Source organism: Apteryx mantelli, chromosome 10 (genome assembly GCF_036417845.1).
Source record: "Apteryx mantelli isolate bAptMan1 chromosome 10, bAptMan1.hap1, whole genome shotgun sequence".
Taxonomy (NCBI): domain Eukaryota; kingdom Metazoa; phylum Chordata; class Aves; order Apterygiformes; family Apterygidae; genus Apteryx; species Apteryx mantelli.
The window spans coordinates 2,337,781-2,356,764 of NC_089987.1; the positions used below are offsets into that span (position 1 = coordinate 2,337,781).

Here is an 18,984-nt window from a genome sequence, read left to right on the forward strand (position 1 = left end):
CCGGGCCATGCCGCAAGCTCGTATCCGGCACGGAGCCAGGCTCCGAGAGGCAAGGGGCAGCGGAGAGAGCGCCAAAACCCCAGTTACAGAGCCGTGCCTTTCCCTATGGGACGCAGGACGGTTTGGGCAATAACCTGACAGTAACAGAGCTGGCAGATGGAGCAGAAGTCCCAGAAAATGAGAAGAAATTTCTGCAAGCTAAATAAAAGCCGGACTTTTGGGCTGAGCATGCATAGGCAGCACGTGCGCGCACGGAGCGCGCGGCTCAGCGCAAGGCCGGCTGGGAAACACCTTAAAACGTGAAATGGAGCCAAAGATCCTGCTTCAGCTGGGTTTTGTTAGGACACAGGCACCAGATGGGGGGCACCAGGAGACACGGGAGCGTCTTAGCTGGAGCAAAGTGCCGCAATTTTGCAAATTCTTGCGATTTGGCAGCAGCGTCGCCTATGTCCTCCCGGGGCCACATCAAATTGTTCCCAGGGTGGAAAAATCACAGCGTGGCTCGAGCAAGCGCCCGGCGGGCGGCGGAGCCCTGCGCGGGGAGGCGAGAGGGAGACGAGGGCCCGGCACCGGCGCGGGGCAACGCCGGCACAGACACAGCCCACAAACGTCACACAGACAGGGAATTTCTGTGAAAATATTGGAATATATTTGAAAAGATTAATCATGTATGATTTTACAGTACCACCCCATATTTTCATCTCATACTTTATTTAACAATATTAAAGAGGCACTTTAAAAGCACACATACAACATCATAAAAAGGCGTTTCCTGCTCTCTCTCTGCTTCTCTGACAAAATATCAAAATAAAAACTTTTGACATAACACATTGCACCCAAGGTAAATTACCTACAATATTTTTATACAATACAAAGAATTGTAAAGATACATATTAACAGAATAAAGCCTCTTTTTTTTCCCCCTTTTAAATCTAAAACAAAAAAAAAAAATTGCAGGACAGACGCAAAGTACTCTGACTGTTCATATCACATCAGTGCATTACTTCACCTCCTTGACTTGGGAGTATTTCAATAGTATTTAGTTATCTTCCATGTCCTCGTTTGCACCTGAGATTTCTTTCCGGTTCAAAAGTTCAGTTGTATAACATGCTTGTATAACGTGACGTAACCTTTCCAACACTATGGAGTACCAGCATACAGGATTTTCCTTAAAGTTTGATTTTCCTGCTTTGTTTTCTTTTACAGGTAACTGCTACTTCCTAACGGTTCCCTTTATTTTTCAATCAAGGAAGTCTGTATTCACATTACAAAATAAAAATAGCACCAGTAACTGCATAGTAAAAAGCGGATACCTATATAGCCACTAACTCAATACAGTAAGATAGTTTAGAAGTTATACCGTTGAGGGCACTCGGACAGTACCATTCTGGTGTGGTAAATTGGCACAGTTTTGTCATTGCGCAAACAAACAAACAAAAACAACAACAACAACAAAAAAAACTACAAAAAGAGTTTGTCACAAGTGTCAAGGTGCAGTTTGCTCGCGTTCTTGGCTTTCCTCCATTTACATCATCTACAGTGGTCAAAGAATGGCAGCAACGTCGGAAATGCTATAATAGCCCACGCAGCACGAAAGCTGGTTCATTATTCTCTTGACAATGTAGAAACAAATTCTTAGGGATGGCTGTCAAAATATGGGACACTCGATTCTTAATTTAATTTTTTTAATTGTATCATCTCTTAGGCCAGCTCCCAATTAAATGAATTGTACAGGATTATTTGTGCAAAATCTTCAAAAAAAATTTGCTTTCTACAGTGTACTGCACCTTATGAATAAGACGTCTACGGAATGAAGTTCATCTCTTCAAGTACTTTGTACAAAGATAACACAGACACAGTCTCAAAAGGGTCTGAGATTTGCAAGTATCCTTATAACCTCAGCACTTCTGCAATAAAGCAATTGCTCTTGACGATTCAGTCTGCCCAAAGCGATTACAATTTCAGTTCATGAAAATCATCAGCAACATCAAAGTTCTAGCATTTGCATGATAAATCAGGTGAATTAAAGTAGATTAGTAGACACAAAGCAAACTATTTCACAGAGGCTGCAGTGCAAGTTCATTTAAGCTAGACAGAAAAATCATGCTACACAAACGAATTTAATGCTTTGATAATTTTTTCCTTGCAAACCCCATGAAAGCAGCTGAGGATCACCATGAGTCACTTTCATAAATTACTCTGAAGTATCTCTTCTTAAAGGAATTTTAAAGCTAGTTAATTTTTGCCCAAAGAGTTGGCTTAGCAGATTGTTCTGGGATTCGGCGGTGCGGAAGCTGGCCGGCTCGGCGGGCTTCGCGCCCCGCGCGGCTCGCGGCCTGTGCAAGGAGCTGCGCAGGGAGGAGACCGGTCCCTTGGCCAGCACCTGGTGGAGGCTCTTCCCCAGAATGGCCTTTTTGCGCTTCACGTCCCCGTTGGCATGACGGATCTCCACCTTCTTCTGGTTGTAGGTGTCCAGGACCATCTTCTTCAGCTGGTTGCCGACTCCTGCTATTTTGGGTTTGGGAATCAGTCTGTTGCAGTGCGTTTCCCTCCTCCCGGGGGAGAGGGCTGAAGCTTCGGCGTTGGTCCAGTCGGCGCGTTTCAACTCGCCGGCACTCTCACTCCTGCCCGGACCCGGCGTCCGGGCTTTTTTCTTTTTCCCATCTCCCTCGATGTTCTCCCGGGAGCCGGAGCTGCCTCTGTGACTCAAGGACTTGTGCTCTTTTCGCTTCTTTGGGTGAAGCTTGCCCGGCACGCTCAGAGCCGGCTTGTCCGTGGCTTTGCTCGGCTCCACGTGCCCGTGTCTCACGGCGTTGCTGGCCGCCTCACTTTTGAGTTGGTGGCTGGTGGATTTGCCTTGGTTGGCGCCTTGTTCCTTGCCGCTGGTGTTAGCACTGCTCTCCTTGGCACAGGCGCCCGTCTCAGGCACAGCTTTTTCCTTCAGCGAGCCGGGTTTTGGACCCTCCTCGGCACTCCTCCCGGGGCTGGCTGCATTGGAAGCAGCGTCGCTGCTGGCCGGGCTACTTGCGGTTTTCCTCTGCGGGGCTGACTCTTTGGCAGCCTTGTTCAGCACAGGCGATGTCATCTTGTCCTTCAGGGACAGGGGGTGGTGGGCAGCCTCGGAAGAACCGGTCGTAGATGCTCCTTCCCAAGAAGGGGCATCGTTTGCACTGGGGTTGCTCCACAGTGTTTTGTTGGTCTCTTTGGCCTGAGGAGCCTCTGCCCTTGGTGAAGGAAGCTCCGGGACCTTCTTGGCAAGTTGGAGAAATGGGACCTCATTCACAGGGCTGGTGGCTGCATTGGAATTTTCCAGGACACCTGCTATGTATTCATCTTTGTTGCCTAAGTTTGTTTTTTTATGGGCATTGGCATTGCCACGTTTCTCAGTAAGATGTGAAGAAGACAGTTTTTCATCTGCTACCTGGTTACAGGCTAACCCAGCAAGGTCAATATGAAACTCAGGTGAGTCCAAGAAAGGAAGTGGTTTCCCATCAAAAGCTCCTTTCTCCAGTTCCTCAATGGATAGGGTAGTGATATGGCTGAGCTCTGGATTGCTTGTGGCAGCCTGTGGCAAAGACGGGGAGAGGCAGGGCGGTGGAGGCAGGGTATCAAACTGAGATTTCTCCATCTCTGCAAGGAGGTCAGAGAAGTCACCCACCAGGTCTTCTGTTTTCACAGAGGTTTGGGGTAGAGGTGCTCCTGGCTCACTAGCTGCTATAGGGAAAGACTCACTAGGAGCCTGCAGGCTGGGAGTTGCAACCTCTGTCAGCTGCAGGTCACTAGCATGGTCCAGGTGCAGAGGTGAGCTCTGCGGGAGTGAGCTGCCATGGTGAACAACCTTTCTTTTCTTGTTTGGTGGCATGCCCTCTTGGAGGGAGCCTTCATCTTTAACCTTCTCCCTGCCCTCTCTGGAGGCAATGCCAGGCCTCATGACCCCTCTGAATTTGAAGGTCTTGTTGCTTCCTGCAAGGTGCTTCTCCATGTGCCGGTCGTACTGCTCTTTCTTGGAGAACGTGTAGTTGCACATGCTACATATGAAGGACTTTTTGATAACGTGCATGACGTCTGCACAGAGCTCACATGCATACAGTGTGGTGTGCTTGATCTCTTGCTCCTCCAGTATCCCATGCTCCTGGCTGAGGTGGTTTCGAAGCTCTTTGGTCTCCTGATAGAACATCGGACACTTGTGGCACAAGTAAATCTTCTGTAAACTGTGCACTACTAAGTGCCGCTGGAGCTTGAAGGGTTTGGGAAACTGTTTCCCACAATGATGACAGTCCCTGGAAGGATCCTTGCAGTCTGGATGCATGGGGACAGTTTTGGGGGAGCTTTCACTTTTTGCCATATGGTCTGGAGATGGACTGGCACATGCTTTGGAAGAGCTGGGTGCAGATGGCTTGACCTTGATGTTGCTTTCCAAGGGGTCTTTCATCGCTGTGGCCTCTTGCTCAAGGGGCAGCTCTTTGGGGCTCTTGCTCTCTCTGCTAACCAGATGCTTGTTGCTGGAGTCAGCGTGCCTGGAAGACTTGCTGGGTCTCCGATACATGATGGTGTTGAGGAAGTGGGTGACAGCGGCGCTGTCCTCACCAAAGCAGGCAGGCAGGCCCATCACGGACTTCTGTGCTTGCCCTTTCCGAGCAAACTGGGTGGCGTGTTCTCGGAGGTGCTCGTTGTACATCCAGACGTCGGAAATCTCCTTCAGGCACATCCCGCAAGCCCACAGGCCAGCTTTGTTTTTGGCATGCTTCTCTTTCAAATGGTCCCTTAGCTGCTCCCGAGAGCTGAATTTGCGCTGGACACACATGTAGCAGGTAGGAGGAGGGGAAGGGTTATGGGTGAGCTTGTGGAAGTCCAGTTCCCCTAACGTGAGGAACCACTGGAAGCACACTTTGCATTTATATTGCTTGTCTTTGGTCTTAATGTTTACGTCACTGCGGTTTTTCCCCAGCTTCCCTTCTTCTAGCCTATTTCTGCTGTGTTTGCTATGCTGGCCTGATTTCTGCTTGAAACTCACAGTATTTTCATCAGTATGGCCAGGAAGATCTTCACAAGGGCCGAAGAAACACATGTCTCTCATTTTTAGCTTTGCATTCAGCATCTCAATGTCAATTGTATGAAATTCAGGAGAGTCTGAATCTTCGCTAACCTTGCCATCATAGGGCTCCTCTGCCAGGTCGGGAGGTTCTGAACTCGTTTCTCCTAGTGAGTGTTCATTCTCAAGGCCCATTGGAGGCTCAAACATTTCCTCAGCAGAGATGCTTTCTCCCTCCTTCTCCAGACAGCCCCAAAGGTTCAAGTTGGGGACATTTTCCACTTGGCTGTTTTGGCACAAGAAGGTTAGCACGTTGTTATCTGCCAGGTCAATGACCTCCTTCTCTTGGTTGATCTTCTCACAGTCTGACCTCAGCGCAGTATTTTTAGATCCACTGGGAACAGCATCTCCGCTCTTTGCCTTACTGCTGTGACACATGTTTAGCATTAAGGCATCGTCGATAGAAATGGTTTCATATTCACAAGGATCCTCCCTAGTGACACAGAAAGAGCTGGTTTCACTGAGGTCAGAAGCTAATCGGATAGTAAAGAGGTCGATGGCACCCGCTGGCCGGATGTTTACCTCGGTGACAGGCTTGGGTTTCTTGGTGCGCTTCCCATACACCCGTGTGCACTTCCTCCGGATGAACTGGTCGTCCCGCGGAAACAGCTGGGAGAATGTGGAGTCATCATCAAACAAGCTCTGGAGGTCTGAGGCAGCTGCACCGTCCATGCAGTGCTCTTTGCTCTGCTGCAAGTCTCCCTTCACCCAGCGCTTAGGCTCTCCGGAGGGAGAGCTGGCATCAGAAGTGTTTTGCAGTGTGCTTTGCACAGGATCCTTTTGGATGGTTTCTGAATCATGCTTTTCCAGCGGCAGGTCCTGTTCGCCAGAACCTGTGGGACCCTGTGGGGCACTGCTCTGATTCCCAGCCTGGCTGTTTCCCGCAGAACTGTCTTTTGTCTCAATATTCATTTCATCTGTGCCATCACCATGAAGATGCCATTCTTTGCCTACCTTGCCCAATCCCTTCTCCACTTGCTTTGCAAACCCACCAACCCATTTCTTGCAAGCCTCTGTGTTTTCCACTCGACTTGGATCTTCCACCTCTGTAGAACAGGCAACTGTGCCCTTTATTGACTCCTTCCTGACCATTTCCTTTGAAGACTCCATCCTATTGCCCGGGTCCTGTGAGTGCTCAACTGCACAAGGGCACTGTTTTGCTTTTTGAGAGTGCTGGGATGAGTTGGGCTGATTCTGTTCCTCTGTTGAGATGCAGCTGCCTGGCTCATGCAAGCCCTCAATCATATTGGACAGATTGGAGCTGACACTGCTGAGGAGAGCAGGGGAAGGATCCGAATTCACATTATTCTCCAGTTCAGATGGACCATCGGGCTCATTTCTGTTGGGAAATACCTTTGCTTTCCTTCGTCTCACTTTCCTGTTTAGCTGTTTTTCAGAATTGCTGTTTACTCCTCCAGGATCTTTGCTTTGGTTCCTTCTGCCCTTTTCTCCCTTCCCAGCTTGCTTTTCAGGATCCAGCTTTTCAGCCATTGCCTCACCTGCTCCCCTTGTCTCTGAGCGCTGATACTTTGCCTTCATCTCTCTGTTCAGAATACCTGTGCGATGAAGCTCCTGGGACATCTCAAAGGATATAACACTGAGGTCACTGAGTACTCTGCTGACCACTTCTTGCATCTGTGCATTGGGTTCTTTCTCCAGGCCTGTGCATATTTTCTTGGGAACGTACTCAACAGTGGTGGTTGGCATTTGTGAGCTGCAGGTTTTCTCTTTGACAGACGTCTTTAGGGTCCTCCTAGAGACCTTTCTGGCTGCTTTTGATGCTTTGTCTACTGGAATAAAATCGGACCTAGGAGTCTTGCTTGCCTGTGATACGCCACTACTCTTTACCTGATGCTTGACAGCTTTATGTCTGGTCAGGCCAGGCTTGGACCGGAAAGAGGCTGAGCAAATATCACAGGTGACCTGGAGCCCATTTGGCTTCTTTTCTTTTAGAAGTTTATTTTGGGAAGTCTTTGGAAGACTAGTAAACGTGTTGTCCTCTCCTTGGTCCGTGTTATTTAACACACAACTCCCAGCTTCTCCACCACGCTCAGCCCCACGGATTTTGGGTTTCTCTCCTTTTAAATTCTTTCCCCCATTCTCTGTAGTTTTGGAAGGATCACCAGATCTCACCTCTGCTGCCTCTGAAAAAGGGTGAGCATTTAGTTTAGCAGGACCAAGGTCTGCAATCCTTTTAGGACTGCTACTGACAGCAGGTGGTATCTGCTGAACAACAGAATCATTGGACAAAGCCTCTGGTTCACTTTGATGTTTACTTTCATCTTGAGAGCAGTTCTCAAGCTCTTTCTGATTTAAGTTTACCTCTCTTTCTCTAATCAGCAGAAGATCTGCCGTGGGCTGGGTTGAGTAACGTTGGGTTTCTGGAGGAACGGACTGGGAATTAATAATCGTATCTGTGATGGTGCATGCTTTGTTTTCTTTAAAATGAGAATCTGATAGCACAGCACAGGGGCTTTCTGGTACCTCTTTCCCAACATCCTTTTGGTTGAAAGGTGGCAAGCAGGGAAGTGAGCAGTCCTTCACATGCAGTTTCTGGGGGCCTTCGATCTCCAAAGCAGGGCCCATCAGATCATCAGCACACAGAGAAGCACGGGGTCTTGCCCGTCCTTCTCTTTCAGGTGGTCCGTAGTTACTCAGGACGCCTTCGGGAAGGTGATGGTGACTGCTTCCCCTTGCCTCCAATGGTGCAGGAATGCTGGCACCACAGGGATGCAGGGCAAGAGGAAAGGCGGGTGTTCTTCTCCACTTCACTTGCTCTAATGGGCTCGGGGTGGGATGGCAAATCTGACTACTGTCGGCGTTGGGAGGGCAGCTCTTCGTGATAAATGAACTCGACGAAGTCTCTGCACTAAGCAAGGAGGCACTATATTTATTGTCCTCTGATAACTGAGCGCTGAAGCTGGGGAACTCTCCTCCTTCAGTACCGTTGCTTTGCAAGCATTTAGGATGAGACAAGTTTGTTTGCAAGGGCAGGCTGGCCAGAGAATCGCTTGTGTAGCGACAGCCATTGAGGGACTTTTTCTTGCTATTTCCTTCTTCGGGTACCTTAGCATTTACTGTGCAGGCTTTTGTGTCCTGCAACAAATGATGATCCTGGTGGAGATCATCTGAGGGATTCAACGGGCTGGCAGGACTCACAGAGGCGCTGCACAGGGGCTGTGTCCCATGCCCTACTTGATTTCTGCCTGGTCCTATCCGTTTGTTTTTTATGGAGCCTAATGACTGTACATCTGGGTTAGATCCCTCACACCAGGATCTACATTCAGCCTCATTTGTTTCCAGCCTCTCTGCTGCTGCACTGCCCAACGTTTCTTTCTCAAGTGAACTATGGCTTAAAAGGGATTGCTCATGTTTTTTAAATGCCAAGGTCGCTTTGTTTTTATCTTGCTCCTGCTCTTCCACAAGCTGATCAGCTTTCTTTCCCTGCCCTGGCAATGGGGTCGCCCCTGTGTTGTGAAGTGGTGAGAGGTCATTATGCTCTTGGGAAACACCATCTGCACAGATATTAATGTCATTCTGCTCTGCATGTTCATTTGCTAAGTGCTGCAGCTCTGTTACATTATTCTGCAGCTCCAGGTTCACAAATGTGGTTTGTTTTGCACTGTAAGAGTCCATTTCACTGAATGATTCCAGCTGCTCACGTGCACCTGAGAAGACTGCAGCCTCTTTGGATGGGGTAGCTATGCTCTCTGCCTCACCTCCAATGGGGACATTCCCCTCCCCTTGGGCAGGGCAGCACGTCCGATTTTCACTTTCCAAGTTGCCGCTGCTCTCCTCTTTCTGCTCCGGCTGGACCCTGGCACTGGGAGCAGGGTGGTTGGGAGCAAGAAGCATGGGGAAGCATGGCATCAACAGCTCGTCTTCGTTGTTCTTCACAGTCCGGGCAACGAAGAGCTGGAGCTGCTGCAGCGGGTTTGCAGCAGTCTCCCGGGAAGCCAGCCTCTTCTGGGAACCACAGTCACTCTCCTTGGGCAGACTCAGCATATCAAGCAACAACACTTTTCGCTTGCTGGCTTTGTCGCTGGTCCCAGGGGTTTGGTAGGCTGCAGTGCTCTTGCTCTCCTCCGTTTCTTCCAGTAACGCAGACCCACTGCTATCCCCTTTGAAGTGCACTGTGCTTTTCACCATTCTGGGTGACTCGGACTTGCTTAAAGGTCTTTCTTCTGTATCTGGGACCTCTTTGATGCGAGACGAAAAGGCGAGATCCAAGGCTGGGGCCGGACCCTGCTGAAAGCCAAATTCAGGTTTAAGGGTTGGAAGATGTGTATCAAATTTTTCCAGCTCTGCAGAATCATCAAAGCTTTTATCTATTTTTCCTGCTACTGGGAAGCTCTCAGCACCATGCTTACATGGCAGGGAGGGTAGAATATCTTCTTTGTTTGGTTCAGCTGTCTCTAGAGTCTTAGGGAACAAGGGGTCAGCGACAACAAGAGGGGTTTTTATCATATGGTCTGTGTAGACTGGAGCCTCTATTTTGTCTGGCATACACGAGTCAGGTAGACCCTGAGAGGAAGACTCCTTTTCCCTCTTTCTGGAGTCACTTTCCTTGGCAGTTTCAGCTCCCTGGAACTGATCACCGGCATCTTTGGAGCAGAAATGGTCCACGGAGAGTGAGTCTTCGGGGCCTGGTGTGCACATCCCTGCTTCCAGCGAGCTGAACTCCACGGGGCAGGGCCAGGGCTCTCTGGGTCTCTCATAGTTGCCGTGTACATTGGCAACACCTGGCTTCTCGCTCCCCAACCTTTCGCCGACACAGACTTTCGTGGCCAGAAGGCTTGTACTCCCAAGGTCATCTGCCAAAAACAGTCCTTTTTCATGACCAGCCTCTTGATCAACAGGCAGAGGTGGAAATTGCTCGGCTGCCTGTTCTCGCAGCTGTGTGGCAATGTGTGGCTCAGGTTTCTGTAGAGCGACAGATGCCTCATTACTCATTTTGCCAGTCTGCAGCTGACTTTCCAGTTCTGTAACTAATCGCTTGATCTCCAGTTCATCATCTGATATATTGTTCATAAAAGTTACGTTATAATCTGTTATTCTGTCTGACAGTGGCAAAGACAGTTGGTTGGGAGGGACAGGTCCTTCATCAGGGAATTTCTTGGCTAATGGCTTTTCCGCTGAAAGGTTGTGGAACTGAGTCATGTCTTCTGGCAACATCGGAGCCACCTCCTCCATGAGGGTCCAGTCTTTCTCCTGCATAAACGGCGGATACGGCTGCTCAAATGGCAGTGGCTTGCTGGGTGGATTGCCAGGGCAGGCAAATGTTGCCACATAACTGTCCTTGCTTGCAGAAACACCTTCGTATAACGGCGGATCAAACTCAGTTACAGGAAGTTCTCCAAATATCGAAGAGGAATCGAAGCTGAGAGGGGAGGAGACCTTGGCCTGTGGATTTTCTGCTGCGTAGGGGGAGATACTGGCGTGCTTCTGCTCAAAGGAACCGCTATTAATGTCATCCTGGCATAAGTACATATCATCAGTGTGTGAGGAACCCAAGGCTGGGGGCTTTGGGAAGAGATTGGACTCATAGTGACCGGGCAGGCCTTTGTGATCGAAAAACGTGTTCTCACTGTTCACGTACGGATCGGGCACTTTGCCAGCAAGCATCATCCCAACAGCATCCCCCCCGTACGGGGCAACGGGAGCAGAATAGTCCTTCCGACTGTCACAGAGCCCATGTTCCTTCAAGTATTTGATGCCAGCTTCTGAGTAGGCAGCACTCGCATTGCCAGGACTAGCTTCGTTACTGACATGGGATGGAGCAATTAGCTCTTCTGCAGGGTACTTCAAAGCATCGTCAGTGTAAGGGGGAAACTGATGCCTGTGGCTGACCACTGCCAACTCAGGTGACTCCTGAGCCTCCAAAATAGTTTTTCCTGTCTCACCTGCATGGCTTGCTGCTCCTTTGGGTTCTTCTACATCCTCCTTACAGGAGGGTCTAATGGGACTCCTACCAAACGTGTCTGTGCTGGGGTGCTGCTTCTCGTGGGCCTGTGGTAGGTGCTCCTCCTTTGTATAGTCTGTCAGAGGAACATCTGATTTAGTACTTGGATGTGTCCTGGAGCCTGCTAGCAAAAATTTGGCTGAGCCAAACCGTCTGGTTCCTCTTGAAAAGTCCTCTTTGCTTTTATGGCTCTTTTTTGGGCTCCTGTCCTCAGGAAGGCAGAGTGGAGTCCTTGGTGTGTGCTCTAAGCTATCCGAGTGCCTTCTTGTCTGCACGCTTCCCTTCTCGCTGTCTGAATCAGCCCGTTCAGTGCAGGGGGGGCTGGGGCCAGTTTCGCTGGACATGCTAACGCTGTGATTGCTGCCAGTAGATGACTGGCTGCTCCGTCTTCGGGCTCTGGTTGCACAGTCCTCTTTCTTGGTGGCCTCCTTACTTGGAACCCTCCTGTGGTCCTGAGTCGCTCTTTTCTGACTCTCTCTTTTTCTGCTGTAGCTCCAGGCCGGATCTTTCTCTTTGTCTCTTTCACTTCTTCCAGGGCGTTTCTTGCTAAAGTTGTATTTGGACCTCCCAATAAATCCTGCTCCTTGCCTTTTCCTCCCATGGAGTTTGGTGCACTCTGCCCCTTCGTCATCTGAGTCTGAAATGTAGTCATACTCCTGAAACTTACCCTCCTTGGCAGCTGGCATCAGCCTCTCGGTGACCAAGGAGAACTGCATGTGCTTGTTGCTCTTCACGTGCAGCTTGTGGAACTTGTTCTTCTGCTGCACAATTTTGTGAATGAGCTCCTTGCTCCATGTCCCGCTTCGTGGCTTCCGCTTCTTTATGTCCTTCATGGAGAACCGGGACGGCTTGGAGCTCTTGGTGGCAACACCTGGCCCAACCTCGCTTTTTGCGTGAGTCTCTTGGCTGACCTTTCTGGGCGGCTTTTGGTTTGTGGCAGACTTGGTTACGGCTGCCGGTGGAATACAGCCGCTGCTGTTCTTTCTCCCCATCCTCAGCCTGGCTGACTTGTCAGGTCCCCCTTCCCCAGCTGCTGCCCGACCTGGAGATTTGCTCCGAGATGCCTGCAGTGTGCAGGGCTTCTCCTGCCGCTCAGCCTCATGGCCCGCCAACCTCCGGCCCGCTCTCCCCTTATGAACGTGCTGCCTTTCTGCTCTCCTCTTAGCCTGCTCCCCTCTAGGACGGCTGTCTTCATAATAATAGCTGGCTTTTGGCTGGCTTGCTGGCTTCTCCTCGGTTCCTGCGTGCTTCGGTTTGTTCTCAGAGGCTTCCTTCGTCTTGTGAGAAAGCCCATTGCCAGCAGCCTTCACGGACGTAAGCTCCTCGTCAGCAAACACATCTATAAAGCTGCTGTCAATCTCTGGATTATCTGACTGGTACTCCAGGCCGTTCAGGGCTTCTGTGATCAAACTGTCCAGCTTGGCGTCATCTATTTCCAAGTCAGATGCAGTAAGCGGCAAGGAGTTTGTGGTTAGGCCATTGAAGAGGTTGCCCTTCAGAGCATCTTCTTTGACATCGCTCTTGCTTTCCCCCTCTAGCAGGAAATCGTCATTCTTGTTTAGAGCCAGCAGATGCGCCTGGGGGTCAGGAGAAAGTGCCAGGTGGGGCCCAGCATGGGAGTGCTTTGCAGATTCCGGAGGGAGCGGTTTCCTGCACTCCGCTGCCCGGGGACCATCTTTCGCCTCACCCTGGAAAGCGGTATGTGAGCCGCAGAACTGCCGGTGCTCCAGGAAGGAGGAGAGGTTACTGTAGTTCTGGTCACACTGCTTACAGGTCAGGAGCACGTCCAGTTGGTCCAGGCTGGCGCTGCTGAGGGAGTTGGCCAGCAGGTGATGGGAGGAATAAGGTGGAGGAGGTTGCTCCCCTTCAAGACCATCAAGGCATCCTTTGGCCAACTCCATGCTGGGCTTGTGAAATGGACTCTCCGGGGTGCATTTGAGGAGAGTGTCATCCTTCAGGGCATCAGGAGGAAAGTGGAAGGACTTGACAGAGTCTGATGGGTGGTAATGAAGCGAGCCTGAACTCAGTACATCGGAGGAGTGGAAGGTTTTGTTGCTGTCCTTGGGATGACAGGGGTGATGGAAGAAGGGAGAAGGGGTAAGTGCTCCAGACATCTGGCTGTCTTCAAAGCTGGGGTTGAGTGGGCTGCTTGACATGGGGGAGAGAGATGAGCAGGTGCTGCTGCAGGTGGGGTTTGGGACAGGGGAAGGCAGCGGAGACTCGCAAGGCGAGGCAGCCACCAAGGCTGATGGTGGCAAGACCAACGCTGAGCTGGATGAGTTCCTGGAGGGAGGAGGAGGAGGTCCTGCTTGGCCCATGCTGTAGAAGAGTGCTTTGCTTCTTGAATCACAGGCAGGAGACCCTGGGTCCTTTCCACTTTCGAAAGAGAAAGCACTTGTCGAATTGCAGCTCTGCCGGCTGGGGTCACCCCTCTGGGCCCCAAGGCCCTCTCCAGACAAAAGCTTTTTGCTGTGGTACCCAGGAGAGTTACTTAACGGGGTGCCTTTCTGGCCCTTCACACCCCCTTGCCACTCTGACGTGCCAAGGGAGAAAGCGAGCTTCTGGCTGGTGATTTGTCTCGACAACTCTATCCTGTTTTGACCAGGCATTGCAGAAGTGAGGTGCATTTGCTGCCAAGGCATCCTGGCATTTTTCTGCCTGTGCTGCCTCTGCTCGGGGCCAGACTGGCACTCAAATGAGAACTGGTTTCCAACAGGGTTTGAATAAGGTGCTGAATTCTGGTCCATGGGAGAAAACGCCTTAGTGGCACCCTCCCAAGCTTGCACAAGCCTGGGGTGGGTTGGTGTTGTAGTGGGAATGCTTGTCTCGAAAGGCACGGATCCTGTGCTTACGCTGCCTGCTGGGGAACCGCAATAGACTTTGTTCTGAAAGTGCACTTGGGAGAGAGAGTTCGGTGGCATATTCCTTCTAAGAGAGCTACTCTGGATCAGTAGCCGTGGGCTAGGGACATTGTCTTTTGATGAGGCTTGCCTCTTACTGACTGGCTTTGGCATGCTAGGAGAGTGTAAACTAGACGGAAAAACAGCTTGGTTTTCTTGGAAAGTGCTTGGATTTTGGTCGATAGCACCAGACGACGAGAGAGCACCATTGAGATCAGCAGAATGCTCGCTCCTGCTCTTGTAGCACGGCAGAGGGCCATGGTGGGGGACTGCCGGTGGCTGCGGGGGCAGGAATGGGGCCGGCTGCGAGGGCAGGCCGTACAGCCGGCCCTCGGGGGACACGCTCTCATAGGAGCCGTTGCTCAGCGTCTCGTCTTGCCACTCTCGGGAGGAAGAATGGAAGCCGAAAGCAGCGTGAGTCACCTGGCTGGCTGCAAGGGGAACATCCACGTACTCTTGGCTACCAGCATCGTTGTGGTAGGGCTCTTTCACCGCGTCGTGCAGCAGCTGAAAAGGGTACTGGAACGGCAAGGACCCCAGGCCGTGGGCGCTGGGTTTGCTGCCCTCGGGAAAAGAGCTCGGCTTCTGCACCGAGACCCCATAGTTAGCACCTGGAAAGTTCTTCTCTGGAGAAGGCCAAGAATTAGTCCCGTTTGCCTGAAACTCTAAATAATGTAGCTGCCCATTGGTGCCGGGGCTCTTGAGGGGAATGCCTGCTGGGGACTGTCCTTTGACGCCGTGGTTCTGGCGCGCGCTTGCTGCTGGCTGTGAGGTATAGTTGGTGGAGGTAAGGCTGGCAGGGGCCTCCGGGAAGCATCGGTTGAAGCTGAGGTCTTCCTGCTGCAGCTCGGCCTCTCTCTCGGGGATGCTGGGCACGTGGAACCGGTAGCTCCCGGAGATGGGCCCGCGGCTGACTTCTGGCTTCTTCGGAGGGGTGACCTTCTGCTGGGGGTAGGCGATGCCGATGGTGGGGTTTGACCGGGCATTGGTGATGCTGAGCCTGTAGAGCTGGTGGTGGCTCCGCTCCCCTTTCCCCGACCGCCTGGTCTTCTCCCGGGCTCGACTCTTCCCGGTGGGGGACTGCGGGCTCCCCTTGAGGGTGCTCCAGGCGCTGTCGCTGGCAAACTTGGGCTTGTTGTGGAGGGACTTGAAGTCGATCTTCCCGACTTGCTGCGGCCTGATCACAGCCTCCCTCTGGCTGTGGGGCTCCTTGTCTTTGGCGCTGGGGAAGGGGGACGTGCCCTCGCTGCCACTGTGCGAGCACGGCTCCGAGCCCTCGGGCAAGCCGCCGGTGAACGGCCTCCCATCCTTCTCGCCGTAGCGCTCAAAGCCAAAGTCTTTCTCTTGGTCTTTGGCGCTGGCCTCAGTATCGCTGATGGCATAAACATGCTGGGTCTCTCCAGTCATGATACCGAGGGACAGGACTAGAAAGCTCCGGTCTCCCTTCGTGCTGTGAGGTTATGTCCTTCCGTCATGGGCATGGTCCTCGGTCACGGGCAACCAGGATGCGGCTGGGTTAGAAGGGCAGCAGCACCCTGCTCCCGCTGCCATCCCGGGCGCTGGGCAGGGCCGGCTGGCCGGCAGCAGCGGGGACTCGCCTCATCCTTTCAGCTGAGACCTGCGACGGAGAAGGAAAAAGGAAAAAAAAAAAAAAAAAACGGGCTGTGAGCCAGGGCGGGTGGAAACCAGGGGTCCTCGCTGCACCCCACGGGCGCTCGGGGCCGCATGCAGAGCGCGTTCCCCAGCTCTCCTCCCGCAGGGGCTGGGGGCGGTTTGGCTTCGCGCCGCGGCGGAGAGGGGCAGCGGGGAGGAGGAGAGACCCCCGCGACGGCCCCCACGGGCCAGGAGCCCTCCAGCTTTTGGCGCTTCGAAGGCTGCTCGGAGCATTTCACCTTTGGCAAAACTTGCTGAGGGAGGCACTTTTTCCTCCCTGGGAAGCTATTTCTGGGTACTTATTAGCAACATAAGCAGAAAAAGATGACAGAAGAGCTCCACCTACGGATTACTGGGAATGACTGTCAGGACAGGCTCCGAGAGGTGTCCTGGGAGGACTCCCGGCCCTCGCGCCGCGCCGTGCCGCCCTTCTCCCTGCTCTCCCTCCGGCCGCAGGCGCTGGCTGCTCGCAGCCGTGGCGGGCAGCACGGCGAGGTCGAGGTCTGCGGCAATAGGCTTTTGCTGCAAGGTGCTTCTGTCCCCCGGCCCATTGCTTTGACGACGGAAACAACCCAGCACCTCTCCCTAAACCATTGCTCCGAAACCCAGGGAGAACGGATTTGAGCCTCTGCTGCCGCTGCCGTAAGGCTGAGCCCCCCTCGGCATCGTTTGGGGAACGAAAGCAAACGCTGAATCCTCCGAGATGGCTGCAAAGCACGCTCCTGCGGCTCACTGCAGCGCCGGCCGCGAGCCCGGGGCTACCTAACCCGTGGCAGCCCGCCGCGGTGGAGGCTGGAGCACCCCGCTGCGGCGTGCCGGGACCGGCGGCGAAGCCGGGCGCGCGCCGCCCTGGGAATGCACCGCAGCTGGCAAAGCCGTGCCGGAGCAAGCCTTGTCAGATGTGGTTGGAGATGCTCAGATAAGGGAGCCCGCGAGAAGCGGATGCACGAGCAGAAAAGCTGTGGCCAGGGGAGGCGGTGGTTCCCACGGGATGTCTCCGAGGACGTTCCCCATCCTGGAAAACCACTAGGCACATCCTACAGCCAAAGCGAGGGGCGGTGGCAAAACAGGGCTCTCCAGGCATGGACGGGGTGGAAGGCCCAAGCCCCCAGCCTTGTGCTAGCTGTATTTTTGGAAGGATCTGGAAAGATTTTGGAGGATTCACAAGCCAGGTCCACAAAAGTCCCTCTGCTCCCGTCCCCGGTAGGACCGCCCTGTCCTTCCCACAGGGCTGGTGGCACTTGGATCTGCTGCCGCTCAGAGCGGCGCCTTTTGCAGGTGGCTGCAGCCAGGGCTCGGCTCGCCTCCGGGAAGCGGTTCCGCTTCTTGCCTGTCAAGATGCGAAAGATGGGCTCGTTTCCTAGCAGTTGCTCTCCAAGGCCACAAATTGCCTTCTCCCTCTAGTTTTAGATACTGTTAAGTAGACGCGACCATAAAAAATAAGCCAAGGACGTACCACCTGACTTCACAGCACAGAGCAGCATGGCATTAAACATGAAGGAAAAGTCAAACACAACCTTTCAAAAGGCAATACCGGGATTTTGCCTCCAGACTTAGGTTACACTAAAAAAAGCAAAAAACAAACATGAGCAAAAACCCAGCCCCAAACCTGCTGAGCAATTTCAAGAGAATTTTTAAAGATTTTCTTTTTCAAAGTCTCCTGGAAACAGAAAGGGTTTCTTTCTTCTGTCTTACCAAAAACGCCTCTGCAGTGTCTGCAAGCCCCGCGCTGCAGCTGGGGGCAAACGCATGCTGCCAGCAAGAGGCAGGGAGCAAAGGGCAGGGGAACCCACCTGGCTGCAAATAAACTGTGAAAACCAGCTGATTTGTATCGTGTTGATCGTAATTCTTTCAACTAGCCTAGCCCAATTTCCGTCTATGCCGGAGTCCACCCCACGCTGCACAAACTAGCCATTCAGAAAGATCCGGATAGAAAATTAGAACTTCTGCAAGAAAACTAGGTGACCTGCAGCATTTAACTGAGCTGGTGTAAGAACTGGGCAGCTCTGCAGCGTCCATGGGTCAAAGGCGTCCCGGAGCTCTCACTTCACATGAGAAAGCTTTGCATGTGCCGTGCCGTGCCCAGAGGATGGGGTATGCACGCAGGGCTCAGAGATGCTACTGCATCTCATGCAACATATATGTGTTAATAATAGAATACATTGCAGTACATATATATATATATATATATATATATATATACATATATACACACACATAGACTCGCTCCAGCTGCATCCCCGCAGCTGGCCGGGCATGCACGTGCTCTTCCGAGATCCGGCCGGAGAAAGCGCCGCGGCGGGGAAGCATCGCGGCGACGCAGGCAGCTCTCAGGGCGCAGGGCCGGGCGAGCGCTCGGCCGGACACGCGACACGGCGCGGCAGCGTGCAGCGCCTCGGCGCAGCCGGCGGCGCGGCGCGTGCAGCGAGGCAGGTCCCGCGCGCCCGCTCCCGCGCTATCAGCTGTCGGGCGCTCTGCTCCAGCTGTTTCGCTACCTGCCTGTCAAGCCGCCCGCCGCCACCGGGAGCTGCCGGTCTCCGGTTCCTCCGCGGTTTCACACTCCGCTAAGTGAAATGAATCCCGGCCTGATAGGGCCGGAGCCTATCGCTCTTGCCCCCAGCACGCTGGCCAAAGCTAACACGCGGCCCTTTGGCATGCATGGATCGAGCCGGCAAAACAATGCGCCACTTATGCCGCTTCAAGCCACAACTGTAACGCCTGCTTACTGCTGTTTAAATTTGCAAAGGCTCCTTGCCAAGATAAAATAACCAAGGCCAGCGCTAGTTACATTATCACAGTTGTGCTCTTTCAGCCACATAAAGGAGCCATTTTTTGAAGGAAAGGCTCATTTGTGTATCCTAAAAGCTGCAACATTTGCATGGCAAGGGCCGGGGTTAGCTGCTGCATTATTGCTGAGCGCCAGGAGAAATAAACACGGAGCTTCCTGCGCTGGCAGCGGGGCTCAGAGGCGCTCGGGTTCACCAAAGCCGAGCTGGTGGCACGCGGGATCGCCCCGCCGCAAAAGCAGTCGCTGGGTGTGCTTGCTTGCAGGGGAGCGGTGCAAGCACGGCGCCGAAATCTGGGGCCTCTCAGTCGTGTGCAGCCAACGTTGCTACCGATGGGGCGTTTGATAAAGAGGGCTGGGCTTTTTAATTTAAAGCAATATTCCCCAGGCAGCCGCCTGCATCTCTTACCCTAGGGCTTACCGATCCAGCACAAACACAGTTTACCCCTTGCGGGATGAGAAAACCAGAATAAAATGGAAATAGGGACCATTTCCTCTTTTTTTTTTTTTTAAGGAGAAATGGCCTAAGCCTCTCCACCTGCTCACTTGCTTTTTCCTCACCTGCGGCCAGGCGGCTGAAGGGATGGGGGCA

At 52.7% G+C, this 18,984-nt stretch overlaps 1 protein-coding gene across 1 annotated transcript; it reads right to left on the reverse strand.

Moving 5' to 3' along the window:
- Positions 1-694: 694 nt before the first annotated feature.
- ZNF469 (zinc finger protein 469) lies at positions 695-15,484 on the reverse strand. Its single transcript, XM_067302382.1, has 2 exons — positions 8,374-15,484; positions 695-8,298 (listed from the first exon to the last, which is right to left on the reverse strand). The coding sequence occupies exons 1-2, from the start codon at positions 15,359-15,361 to the stop codon at positions 2,195-2,197; spliced, it is 13,092 nt and encodes a 4,363-aa protein (XP_067158483.1). The 5' UTR covers positions 15,362-15,484; the 3' UTR covers positions 695-2,194.
- Positions 15,485-18,984: the final 3,500 nt, after the last annotated feature.

What these genes read in the sequence shown, in the direction of transcription:
- ZNF469 (XM_067302382.1), bottom strand. Translation starts at nt 15,361, where the DNA reads ATGACTGGAGAGACCCAGCATGTTTATGCCATCAGCGATACTGAGGCC. An exon ending in GGAAACAAATGAGGCTGAAT is followed by an intron (nt 8,299 to 8,373) that starts GTAGATCCTGGT and finishes GGATAGGACCAG; the next exon opens with GCAGAAATCAAGTAGGGCAT.